This window comes from Sus scrofa, chromosome 14 (assembly GCF_000003025.6).
Source record: "Sus scrofa isolate TJ Tabasco breed Duroc chromosome 14, Sscrofa11.1, whole genome shotgun sequence".
In the NCBI taxonomy this organism is placed as follows: domain Eukaryota; kingdom Metazoa; phylum Chordata; class Mammalia; order Artiodactyla; family Suidae; genus Sus; species Sus scrofa.
The window spans coordinates 71,536,563-71,550,325 of record NC_010456.5 but is presented as its reverse complement, the minus strand read 5'-3'; the positions used below and the strand labels follow the sequence as shown (position 1 = coordinate 71,550,325).

Sequence of the window (13,763 nt, the reverse complement as noted above, 5' to 3'; positions counted from 1 at the left end):
GCTATAGCTGCCAGCCTACACCACAGAAGGAAAGTGCCTTTAATCAGAATGCCAGCAATCTGAGGAGATGGTGGACCCAGTGTCCCCCCAAAAACCACCTCCAAGGATTCTGATTGGCCATGAAAGCTTGTAAGAGGAAACAGAAGTTATCTCAGTTAATCTTGAGTTATTGAGATACAGGGTCAGAGTCATTGCCATTCCCCACTGCCAGCAGGCTCCTTGACTTGTGATCTTCCTCCAGAAGTTATCTTGTTTACACAATTTAGTCACAGAGTTTGTTCTGGAGATTACTGAAGGGGAAGCTATGGAAGAGAACTGCTCATCTGCTACTTTTCATCTTGACTTCTTTGATCTACGGAAAGAGCCCACAAATTAGGCAAGGTCTTGTATGATTTGAAAGCTGTGCTTGTGCAGGAAATGAGTAGAGTATGGGAGTGCTTGGTTAAAAGTTAGAGTATAGCTTTGCTAAAGTGACAAGAGGAGTTCCCGTTGTGGCTCAGCGGTAACGAACCCAATTGGGATCCATCAGGACTGAGGTTTCGATCCCTGGCCTTGCTCATTGGGTTAAGGATCTGGTGTTGCTGTGAGCTGTGGTGTAGGTCACAGACACGGCTTGGATCCCGAGTTGCTGTGGCTGTGGTGTAGGCCGGCAGCTAGAGCTAGGGATTCCACCCCTAGCTTGGGAACCTTGATATGCCACAGATGTGGCCCTTAAAAAAAAAAGGGACAAGAGAAGGGGCTTCCTGCTGAAGGTGGTTTACTGCAAAGAGCTGCTTACAAATCCCCTCTTGTCAGAACATCATTCCATTTCTATGGGTTTCGGGGAGGAGGTCTATCTTCTGTAAGTTCATGCTGACATAGGACACTCTATTCTGAGTGGAAAATATCAACATGGATCTGTAGCATCTCTTTGCTGACACTTGTAACTGCCTGTTTATATACACAGGCAGAACAAGCTACAATTATTTTGATGCCCACAAAGATATAGATTATAATGAGTAACAGCATTAATCCCATTCTCTTGAGACCAGTTCTTGAAATGATACTAACCATAGATTTTGTACTGCTCCAGCTGGAGCAGCTAATGCCATAGCTACAGACTGGTCATCATGCGGTTGCTTTTTTTCCTCTTGCAGCAGTTACAGTATCTGTAAAAGAACTCAGGAAATGTGCATCAGTACTGTGTCTGTGACTCTATTGTCCTAATCATTTACTGCTTGGTTCCATATATACAACCTGGAAACACCCCAACCTGGAAACTCCTTATGGACATGAATCATGTTGAACAAAAGAAACACTTTACAGTGTTTGTAATGTTATTCCACTTGTGAAAAATTTATAAACTGGCAAAATAAACTACATTGATTAGGGGCATGTATTTACCATGGTAGTTACATGCAAAAAAAGCAAAGAAAGGATTCTCATAAAAGAATCATATTTACTTCTAGGGGGATTATACCTGGAGGCTTTTCCTCGGGGAGGCTAACTCTCCTGTCCTCTTCTTGCTTAATGTGGTAGTGTTTACCCAGCTGTTTACTTTATGAGTCTTTAAATGTATATATGCTTCATACATTTTTATCCATGAATGATTATCTCACAGTAAAGAAAATTTGGGGAGTTCTTGTTGTGGCTCACTGGGTTAAGGGTCTGACATTATCTAAGGATGAGGTTCATCCCTGGCCTTGCTCAGTGGGTTAAGGATCTGGTGTTGCCACAAACTGCCACTTGTACCCCTCCTTGCTGTCACTGTGGCTGTGCCTGTGGCTTAGGACTGAAGCTGCAGTGCCATTCCACCCCTGGCCTGGGAACTTTGATGTGCCACAGGGCGGGGGGGGGGGGGGGCGCATAAAAAGAAAAAAAAATCAAAACCAAAAGAAGTAAAGAAGCATAACAGGAGTTCCCGTCGTGGCGCAGTGGTTAATGAATCCGACTAGGAACCATGAGGTTGCGGGTTCGGTCCCTGCCCTCCCTCAGTGGGTTAACGATCCGGCGTTGCCGTGAGCTGTGGTGTAGGTTGCAGACGCGGCTCGGATCCTGCGTTGCTGTGGCTCTGGTGTAGGCTGGTGGCCGCAGCTCCGATTCGACCCCTAGCCTGGGAACCTCCATATGCCGCGGGAGCGGCCCAAGAAATAGCAAAAAGACAAAAAAAAAAAAAAAAAAAAAAAAAAAAATCCATAAAAAAAAAGAAGCATAACAGAACTTTATACTGGCCAAAATGATCGAGAGATAAACATCGCTTTATATCCACGAAATATCCCTCTATTTCTAAATCGGCTACTGTTTTTAACAAGTACTGATCTAACTAGATAATGGCCAAAATGATCAAGAGATAAACATCGCTCTATATCCACGAAATATTCCTCTATTTCTAAATCGGCTACTGTTTTTAACAAGTACTGATCTAACTAGATAATAGCTCGCTTTCCCAAAACTGATAAAACTTAAACCTACTGTCATAAGACCATGAGAGTTTTTCCCCTCCCTGAAATGAGAAAACCCTGGTTTGCTGGCTTTATCTCAGGAACTCTTTCCCTTGATCAATGAGATCGGTCCTCACTGCCTTTTATAAACCAGTGGATTTACTGGTTTAAACGTCGTGATTTGGGCGTTCGAATTGTTTTAGCAGATTTCTGCATAATGTTAATTGCTTCAGATTTTCTAAATTCTTCTGGTCTCCTACGAATTTGCGAGGAAAGGGAAGCATTTAGGTGTGTTAGATCAAAGCTAGGCGGACCCTGCGGATGAAAACGTTTGCACGAGGCTCGCATTCCCTCGGAAACACAGCCCTAGCGCTCGGGTGAGGCAGGTGGTCCCACCAAGGTCCGCCCTCCCGCTTCTCCACTCGAGGTTTTCCTCATGCCCTTTTTGCTTCTCCTTTGGGTCGGGCTGGATGTATAGAGTCTCCGCGAAGGCGGATTTCTCTGCTGTCGGCTGCAGGCGCCGCGGCCCCCACCCAACCCCGCCGCCGCGGGACCGCCGGGCGTCCTCCAGCCGCCGGGAGCGCTGTGGGCCTCAGTGGGCCTGGTCGCAAACGCCCTGGCGGCCGCCGAGCGCTTGAAGGGAGCTGCTGGCGGGGCCCAGGGCGTCTCCGCCCGAGACCGCGCCACCGCTGCAGTCGCCACCATGGGTAAGAGGAGCAGGCCGAGAGCGGACGTCGGGCCCTCTGTGCTGGGCCAAGACCGCGGCTGGGCAGGGAGGACTGGTGGTGGGTGGGCTTCTAGGCCTCGGGGTCGGAACTGGGGCCGGAACCTGGGCCTGGTGCTGGGCGGGGGCAGCCGGGTGCTCGGGGGCGCCGGGGGTCGCCATGGCAACGCGCGGTTATCCAGTGTTCCCTCCTGCTCCCGCCCGCGTTTGGGGGCCTAATGGCAGAGGGTTGGTGGTCCGACGGCTTACCGGGAGCGAGGGCAGGGCCGGCGAGGGTGCGGCTCCCAGGTCGAGGGAACAGTCGGGGACGGACGATGACTTTTCAGGGTTGGGGGTGGCAGAGGGAGGCGTCTCAGGTTGGGGCCTGGGTTCCCGACGCCGCGGGCGGGAGAGGGGCAACGATGCCGCGCAGGACTTCGGGTGAGCCCTTCGCGCGGGTCCCGGGGGCGCCCCGAACCTTTTGGGCAGCCCTGTGGGCGGAGAGGAGGGGAGGCAGGGAAGGGGCTCTAGGCCCGGGCAAGATGCAGGAATTTGAGGGCTGCGACCCAGCTAGACGCATCCACGAGTCCTGGCGGGGCCCGCCTGGGTGTAAACGCTCTTTGGCATGGAAGCTGCGGCGTCCAGCTCCGACCTACCCCAGAGCAGCTGGAGATGCGCCCTTTGTCTGGTTGTCGCTTCACACATTGAAGATTGTGATGGGCGCTGTTAAGAAATGTGAGAATTGTCACAGATTATGAAACATCGAGTGCTTTTGCCCCCGAAAAAGAGGGAATCTTGCCACGATGCAGATTTGAAGAAATGATGTCGTGTGGAGATTCTCCACCAGCTTGCTTGGTCATAGCAGTTGTGACTGCATTTTAAGTTGCTTAGGATTCAGCGCCAGGCTTCATGCTTAGCTGTCTGAGGTCAGAACTAGAATACTAGATCATTGGGAATCCTGGACTTTTGTCCAGTGAAGCAAAAACAGACACTTGGTTTTCTTGGACTAGTAAATTTGGCAGAGATTATGAAACATAAGTGCTTTATTTTCTCCCCCACTTCATTTTGTCATCCGTGTTTGCTGAAAATATTTCTGCCAATCACAAAAGTGATGAGAGTATGGAGAAGTATCTGAATTTATAAGAAAACTGATAATAAAATAAATTTTATTTATTTGGAAAGAAAATAAATTTTTTTGTTAGTTGAAAATATTGGAGTTTCCGTCGTTGCGCAGCAGAACTGAATCCTACTAGGAATCATGAGATTTCGGGTTCGATCCCTGGCCTCATTCAGTGGGTTAAGAATCCAGTGTTGCAGCTGTGGTGTAGGTCGCAGATGCGGTTGGATCTGGCGTTGCTGTGGCTGGGTAGGCAGCTGTAGTTCCGATTGGACCCCTAGCCTGGGAACCTCCATCTGCCACGGGTGTGGCCCTAAACAGCAAAGATTATCTATCTATCTATCTATTTATCTATCTATCTATCTATATGTGTGTGTATGTATATGTGTGTTATATATAATTTTTTAAAAAAATGTCACTATTGGTTTTCAACTGGATCAGCTGTGTAGAAGGTCAGGGAACTTTTTTTTTTTTTTTTTTGTCTTTTTTTTGCTATTTCTTGGGCCGCTCCTGCGGCATATGGAGGTTCCCAGGCTAGAGGTCCAATCGGAGCTGTAGCCACCAGCCTACGCCAGGGCCACAGCAACGCAGGATCCGAGCCGCGTCTGCAACCTACACCACAGCTCACGGCAACGCCGGATCGTTAACCCACTGAGCAAGGGCAGGGACCGAACCCGCAACCTCATGGTTCCTAGTCGGATTCGTTAACCACTGCGCCACGACGGGAACTCCAGGGGAACTTTAATGTGAAACTGATCCCTGCTTTTATTTCCTCTGGGAAAATAAAGGATTCCTGCAATACAGAACTAAGATTGTAATGAAAAAAACCAGGAAGAGGGTTAAAATGAGTGAGTTTAATGGCTTCTCCTGTACCTCCCTATTTTATTTCACTGTCATGTTTGTTCTGGGTGATACTGGAATCTTAGAATTTTAACTGCCTTTTATTGCCAATTTATTCTGAACATTTTTTTTTGCCTTTGAATTCATCCTTGACGCTTCCTGCTCTCCACCTTGGCATGAGACCCTTAAACGTTGTCTGTTCTCCACATTTATCTCCACAGAAAGTCATTTAAAAAAACCTCATTCTCCCTGTAGAGGTGCCACAAAAGTAAATAAATACCAGAGAATAGCTAGTTTGCAGGACGTTGAGAGTAATTCATAAACTTGGGCTGGAATGAGCCTGGTAGAGTTGTTCTATGTTATGCATGAGAGACATAAAAAGAAGTTAACTAGGGGGTGTACATTAGTTAGGAAGACTAGCTTGTCTACCAAGGAAAAACAGACCACTCTTGGTTTTGTAGGGGAAGGAGAGGGTTTGTATATTTTCCAGTGTTGGGTCTTGCAAGTGATGTTGGATTCCTTTCTTGTGTTTTCAGCTACAAAGGACCCCACAGCTGTAGAGAGAGCAAACTTGTTAAATATGGCTAAACTCAGTATCAAAGGACTCATTGAATCTGCTCTAAGCTTTGGCCGCACTTTGGATTCTGATTATCCCCCCTTGCAGCAGTTCTTCGTGGTCATGGAACATTGTTTGAAACATGGTCTTAAAGGTATCACAAGATTTTTTAAAAACTAACTTTAGAACTTCCCCCTCCCATCTTAAACATCCTTGAAAAGGTGATTGTTTTGTGTGTGTGTGTGTGCGTGTGAGGCCGCAATTATGGTTACTTTAAAAATTTTGAGTGGGTTGATTTTGGGAGAAGGTACCCTACTGCTTTATGTTTTCTAATGGGTGGTCTTTAGATAATGTTAGGATTTTGTAAAAAGCATATTTGATTTGAAATTTTTTTCACTATACTCTGAACTGATTGCCATTTTTCTAGGACAGGTATAGAGTTATTTAGAAAATTTTAAGCTTGGTGATTCTGGTATGAACTCTTATTGCTAGTTTAAACCCTCTTGAACAAATACACTAAAATAGTTGGTTGTTGGAGTTCCCATCATGGCTCAGCAGTAATGAACCCCACTAGGATCCATGAGGATTCGGGTTTGATTCCCAGCCTCGCTCAGTGGGTCAAGGATCCGGCGTTGCCTTGAGCACTGGTGTAGGTCACAGATGGGGCTCATGTCCTGCATTGTGGCCATGGTGGAGGCCGGCAGCTACAGCTCTGATTCAACCCCCTAGCCTGGGAACTTCCATATGCCACAAGTGCAGCCCTAAAAAGCAAAAAAAAAAAAAAAAAAAAAAAAAGAAAGAAAGAAATGGTTGTTGAAATATAAACCTCCTTAGTGTGTGGGAACATATCTAGCAAAAATATCTTCTGGATTGGTTTATTGTAGTGAGCACTCTTTAAAGATAATGCTAATAGTAGATTTTGTATTCTTCCATACAGTTCACATTGCCTTAATTGTTATGTGTTGGTATTATATTTAATTAATATACATTGTGTAATAACTTTTTTTTTTGATCTTTTTAGGGCTGCACTTGCATCATACGGAAATTCCCGAGCTAGAGGTCGAATCAGAGCTGTTGCTGCCCGCCTATACCACAGCCATAGCAACACAGGATCCCAGCCAAGTCTTTGACCTACACCACAGCTCACAGCAACTCCAGATCCTTAACCCACTGAGCGAGGCCAGGGATCGAACCCAAGTCCTCATGGATACTAGTTGGATTCATTACCACTGAGCCACGACAGGAACTCCATTCTTTTACTTACAATAACTATTCATGTGACAGTTACTGGCAGTTTTGCTCTCTAGTTCATTTGATCAGCAGCTGTGTAGAAGGCTTTGTGAGTAAGAGTTATGCGCTAAGGTGACTATTAAAAAGCAAAAGAGGTGTGGTTTCCTGTTGGTATAACAGGAACCTAGGTAAGTTGGGAAGTTCTGACTGTGGTACATGAAAGTAGGGGTAAATATAAAAAGCAAAGGAGGAGATTTGCCTAAACTTGTTGTTGTTGTTATTGTTTTGTTTTTTTTTTTTTGGCCAAGCTTGTGGCACGTGGAAGTTCCTAGGCCAGGGATCAAAACCTGCACCTCAGGAACAAGCCAAGCCACTATGGTGACAATGCTGGATCCTTAACCTACTGTGCCGCAAGAGAACTCCTGAAAAACTTCCTTTTTGTAAAAGAAATAAAAAATACCAGCAACATAGATATTTATGTCTGCATAGATCCCGTAGTCTGCTGAAATGGCATTTGCCAAATGATGGCCAAAATAGTTACATTTTAAACTCTTTCCTGAATTTATTTTCCTTTACTTCACAAAATATCATGAAGCATAACCTAACATTCATATGCTTATCTTGATGAACTGTTATAAAGTGACTTTGTGATGATTGACTTTTTTTCTCCTCTAAGGAAAAATTGCCTATTTGGGTGGTGGTTCTTGGGTGGTGCACTTAATAGGCACACTAGATCTGCAGGAGAGCTGGTCAGTATTAAGAAAGAAACAGTGATTTCATGGTTTCATATTACTAAACCTAAGAATCAAATAAAAGGAAAAGTAAAGTCTTTATTTTTTTGTGTGTTTAAAGTAACTATTGGTCCTTGGTTTATTTAATAAACTGGTAAAGATCAGCCTGCTGGGGCCACCAGTATTACTTTGGTATTGATAAAGAATGAACCTAGTTGTTTTTTTACTTTACTTACCTACGTGCATATTTCTGATAATGAAAGAATGACCAAGATGCATATCCCTGATAGGGAAAATATCAGGATCCTGATGAACAGGCTCCTGATCAACAGGACTGTGTAGTGATAAGAGAGGAAAGGTATGAATAATTGTATGTTAAGTTAGAAATGTCGAAACTAAATATTTAACAGAAAGTTACTATGGTTTTGTATGTTGAAGTCGTGTGCATTATATTTTCTTTTTCCAGTAAGAAAATCATTTTTGAGTTATAACAAAACTATTTGGGGCCCTTTGGAACTGGTGGAGAAGCTGTACCCAGAAGCAGAGGAAATAGGAGCTAGTGTCCGAGATTTACCTGGTCTTAAGTGAGTAATCTTATTACTTGTTCATCCCTAACCATAGAAGCATATTTACTGTTCCTTAAACGTACTTCACACTCTAGAATTTATTATCTTCTCTCAGCCTTAAGTAGACTTCTTCCATTCTCTCCTGATAAAAAATTCTATTCAGTCTGTGGCTCAGCTCAAATTTCATTTCCTTTAGGAAGTTTTTCTTAGCCCCTTCAATAAGAATGAAATGCTCTTTTATACTCTTATCAGAGTGTTCACTCCTTTATTAGATCTCTTACTTAAATTCTGCAGTGTATTGCAGGAAATGGGCAAGTCACTTTAAGATAGGATGTATCAGTTAAGCATTTCTGTTTCCTGAGCTAGTTTGCAGTAGCAGACAGTCAGTAACTATTTAAAGACCGATTTAGGCTAAATCCAGGGCAAAGGTTCAGGAGTTTCAAGTTCTCAGATAAGCCATCTATATAGCCCAAGACCAGTGCAAATTACTTTTCTTGCTCTGAAAATTAGGACCTATAGTGTCACCTGCCTGTTTCACTAGATGAAGGTACAGTCAACCCACAAATCTGTGGGTTCTGCATTTGCAGATTAGACCAACTTTTGGTCAAAAATATTTGAAAAAAAATTCCAGAAAGTTCCAAAAAGCAAAACTTGAATTTGTCATACTTTGGCAACTATTTACAACTGTTTTACATTGTATTAGGTATTGTGAGTAATCTAGAGATGATTTAAAGTATATGTGAGCATATGCTTAGACTAGATGTAGATACTATGCCACTTTACATAAAGGACTTGTGTATCCATGGATTTTGGTATCTGAGTCCTGCAACCAGTCCCTCATAAATATTGAGGAACAGCTATATATGAAATGTCCTAGAAGCTAGTGTCCTATGAGCTAAGTTCTAGCTAGTGACCTATGAATATTGAAAAAATTTTTCAGGTTTTTCTGTTGTTAAGTCTAAGTTCTTTGTTCTTTAGGTATGATTAAGGTGTAAGAGCTTCCTTTAGTTTATCTTAATTCTTGTGAATGACATAACTTTTTTTTTTTTTTGCTTTCTTAGGGCCACACCTGTGGCATATGGAAGTTTCCAGGCTAGGGATCCATTTGGAGCTGTAGCTGCTGGCCTACACCACAGCCACAGCAACTGAGGATCCGAGCCGCATCTTTAACCTACGCCACAGCTTGCAGCAACACTGGATCCTTAACCCACTAAGCGAGGCCAGGGATCAAACCTGGCCTCATGGAGACTAGTTGGGTTCATAACCCACAGAGCTGCAATGGGAACGCCCTGAGATAACTTTTTTTATGTTTACCATTTTCTGTCAGATTGTGAGTTTGCTTTTTCTTAGACAGCTTTACAGTTTAGGGTTTTGTATGTTGTAGGGGACATGGTAGTGCTTTATCACAACATTCAAATGTTTGCAGGTGGTATTTAATAAGTATAAATGGATGATAAAAGTAAATGGCTAGTATTTATTGAGCACTGTATCAGGATATTACAGTAATTTTAATGAATTCATTTAGTGCTTACATCAATCTTAGAGTAGAGATTATTATTATTATGATAATTTATAGCTATGGAAAATACAGGTTGAAGAAGTTATAGTTTTTTTTTAATAGATCTCTGTAATTTGAAACTCAATCTTATTTCTTGATTTTTATTTTAATTAAAAATTGTTTTTATTAAAGTATAGTTCCTTTACAGCATTGTTTCAAGTGCACAGCAAAGTGATTCAGTTATACATATATATATATCTATTTTTTAATATATATCTATTTTTTAAGATAAAAAAATTATAGTTAACAAGTGGCAGAGCCAGAAGTTAAGCCCAGTTTTTCAAATTAAGTAGCAAATGATATTCACACTTCGTATTTCTTATGATGGCATAGAAGGTGTAGCAATTTTTTTTTTTTTTTTTTTTTTTGGTTGCATGGAAGCCTATGGAAGTTCCCAGCCAGGGGTCAAATCCGAGGAGCTGCAGCCTATGTCACAGCTGCAGCAATGCAGGATCCTTAGCCCACTGTGCCAGGCTGGGGATCAAACCTGTCTCTTAGCAGTGACCCGAGCTGCTGGAGAGGCAACACCGGATCCTTAACTTACTGTGCTACAGTGGAAACTCCAAGGTATAAAAATTTTTGACAAAGAAAAGAAAAGGAAATTTCAACTTAAAGGAGTTCCCCTAGTGGCTCAATGGGTTAAGAACCTGACTAGTATCCATGAGGGTTCAATCCCTGGCATCAGTCAGTGGGTTAAGGATCCAGTGTTGCCGAAAGCTGTGGTGTAGGTTGCAGATGCAGTACAGATATGGTGTCGCTGTGGCTGTGGCATAAGCTGGTAGCTGCAGCTCCAATTAGACCCCTAGCCTGGTAACTTCCATGTGCCACAGGTTCAGCCCTAAAAAGTCAGAAAAAAAAAAAAGGTTTCTTTTTCTTTCTTTCTTTTTTGTTTGTTTGGGGCTGCACTTGCAGCATATGGAAGTTCCCAGGCTAGGGATTGAATCAGAGCTACAGTTGCTGGCCACAGCCACAACCACAGCCTCGGCAGTGCGGGATCCAAGCTGCGTCTGAAACCTACAGCACAGCTCATGGCAATCCCAGATCCTTGACCCACTGAGCAAAGCCAGGGATGGAACCCACATCCTCATGGATACTAGTCGTATTTGTTTCCCGCTGCACCACAACGGGAACTCCTGGTTAAATTTTAGAACATAAAAATACGTGTTCATAATGCTTTTAAAAAGCCAAACTCTACAAAAGTAAAAAATGTTTACTGGCGAATGGTATTCCTTAAAATGCTAAGCCATAAGAAACTCATCAGCTGTTAGAAGTGAAGATTGTCTCTTCCCACATTACCTGCCAAAATGTTCTCTGCATAAGAAAACATAAAAGTGTGAATGCTATAGCTCTTTAAAAAGTCATGCTTACTCTGTAAAAGTTGTTTTTATTTTTTTCTAAATGATAAGAACTTGGATAAGAGAGGTATGAGATTTAATTTTTTTGAGCAAGAGAACATATGCACACTTTTGTTTATTTACTTTTCAATAACTTTAAATCTGTGAGGTACAGCATCATATGGATTCTGTGTCCAATGACCTTAGCAGGAAGGTTGCTTCAAAATTTGGCCCGAACCACGCCACTGTTACCGTGACCACAGGGTACCTTTCCTGAGATTGCTCTGGTTTTGTTCAGTTTGCCAGCAGGAGTTATTGTGTGCCTTGTACACATCAGCACATATCTTGCCTAGATAGAATGCATTTTCGTCTTGAGCACAAACACTACTTTCAGTTTCAAGAAGAGCTGTGTGCTCCCCCCTCTGGTCCGGGACACTCTGCTTCGAGCCAGCAAAAATGGCCCTGGACCACAGCCTTTCAGACACATTTGTTATTTTTTTTATTTTTTGTTTTTTTGTCTTTTTGCCATTTTCTTGGGCTGCTCCCGCGGCATATGGAGGTTCCCAGGCTAGGGGTCGAATAGCAGCCGGCCTACGCTAGCGCCACAGCAATGCGGGATCCAAGCCACATCTGCAACCTGTACCACAGCTCACGGCAACGCTGGATCCTTAACCCACTGAGCAAGGCCGGGGATCGAACCCTCAACCTCATGCTTCCTAGTTGGATTCGTTAGCCACTGAGCCATGACAGGAACTCCTGTTATTTTTTTTTAATTAATCAATTAATTATTTTATTTATTTATTTAGGCTTTGCATGCTGCATGTGGAAGTTCCTGGGCCAGGGATCGAACCTGTGTCACAACAGTGATCCAAGCTGCTGCAGTGACAATGCCAGATCCTTAACCCGATAAGTCACCAAGAAACTTCCTTACCGATGCATTTCGCATTGTAATTTTTAGAGGGCTAAGCCTAGTCTAACAAAATATTTCTTATAGAAATATTCCTAGTATTTAGAGAGTCATTTCTTCCAAGGCATAAAATGTTACCTAGATGTCCTACAGGTGCAGGTTTATTTTAGGGACTTAAATTGTGCCTAGGGATAGGTTTACATGCTCAAAGAGCTGACTTGAAACTCTAGAAACAAAAGCAAAACCATGATAAATTGCCTTTTTTTCTTTATTAAATAGTGTACCTCAACAAAGGTAGAAGATGTAGTCTATAATCTTGGGGCTGGGGCTGTTTTCTGATCACTTGGTTTCACTTTTTAGGACCCCCCTGGGTCGTGCAAGAGCATGGCTTCGATTAGCCCTCATGCAAAAAAAAATGGCTGATTACCTGCGTTGCCTAATTATTCAGAGGGATCTCTTGAGGTTAGTACTGTTAAATCATGTTCATTTTCTATTTCATTTACATCCTGTCTTCCAAAAAGGATTGAAGATGTAGTACAAAAGGATACATAAAATACATTATGATGGCATAAAAATAAAAGGAGGAGCCCAAAGAGAGAGTATTATAGTGGGGTTGTAACAAGGATTTGGAACTAGCATAAAAAATGAATACTGGAGTTCCCGTCGTGGCGCAGTGGTTAACGAATCCGACTAGGAACCATGAGGTTGCGGGTTCGGTCCCTGCCCTTGCTCAGTGGGTTAACGATCCGGCGTTGCCGTGAGCTGTGGTGTAGGTCGCAGACGCGGCTCGGATCCCGTGTTGCTGTGGCTCTGGCGTAGGCCGGTGGCTACAGTCCGATTCAACCCCTAGCCTGGGAACCTCCATATGCCGCGGGAGCGGCCCAAGAAATAGCAACAACAGCAACAACAACAACAACAGACAAAAAGACAAAAGACAAAAAAAAAAAAAAATGAATACTGTAAGCTTTTTTTTTTTTTGTCTTTTTGCCTTTTCTAGGGCCGCACCCGTGGCATATGGAGGTTCCCAGGCTAGTGGTCTAATCAGAGCTGTAGCCACCAGCCTATGCCAGAGCCACAGCAACTCGGGGTCCGAGCCGCATCTGCAACCTACACCACAGCTCATGACAATGCCAGATCCTTAACCCGTTGAGCAAGGGCAGGGATCGAACCTGCAACCTCATGGTTCCTAGTCAGATTCGTTAACCACTGCGCCATGACGGGAACTCCACTGTAAGCTTCTTATCAGCTGATAAGGTGGACATTTAGATTGTACTTCTAAGTTTTAACTTTTTCCTAAGTTACCATTAATTCTATAAATAAAAATTTGTATTAAAATTTGGGCCTTTAATTCAGGAGGTTTCTTTTTAGATTTTTTTTTTTGTTGTTTGTTTTTTGTTTTTGTCTTTTCTAGGGCCACACTTGCAGCATATGGAGGTTCCCAGGCTAGGGGTATAATCAGACCTGTAGCTGCCAGCCTACGCCACAGCTCATGGCAACTCCGGATCCTTAACCCTCTGAGGAAGGCCAGGGATCGAACCCTCAACCTCATGGTTCCTAGTCAGATTCGTGAACCACTGAGCCATGACAGGAACTCCAGGAGGTTTCTTTTTAGTTCTTGAGTGTCCAAATTACTGCTTTGACTATATTGTGGGCACTTCCTAAGCCACAGCAGTGACAATGCCAGATCCTTAATCCACTGAGCCACCAGGAAACTGAGTTTAAATTGAAGGCCAAATGTTTAATAAAGACTTTTCAAAGCTAGAAGAACTCTCAAAGGGTTCAGTTCCCTGGCAGCCCCTCT

The 13,763-nt window shown here is 43.3% G+C and overlaps 1 protein-coding gene and 1 pseudogene across 1 annotated transcript in view; one reads left to right on the top strand and one right to left on the bottom strand.

The window, feature by feature from the left end:
* The window catches only part of RUFY2 (RUN and FYVE domain containing 2), a 50,506-nt gene continuing 39,331 nt past the window's right edge, over positions 2,589 to 13,763 (top strand). Inside the window, 4 exon segments of the mRNA XM_021073521.1 lie at positions 2,589 to 3,205; positions 5,617 to 5,790; positions 8,064 to 8,181; positions 12,323 to 12,424. Coding sequence (XP_020929180.1) covers positions 3,124 to 3,205; positions 5,617 to 5,790; positions 8,064 to 8,181; positions 12,323 to 12,424 — 476 coding nt within the window. The 5' untranslated portion in view covers positions 2,589 to 3,123.
* On the bottom strand, positions 10,760 to 11,609 carry LOC102157906 (annotated as a pseudogene).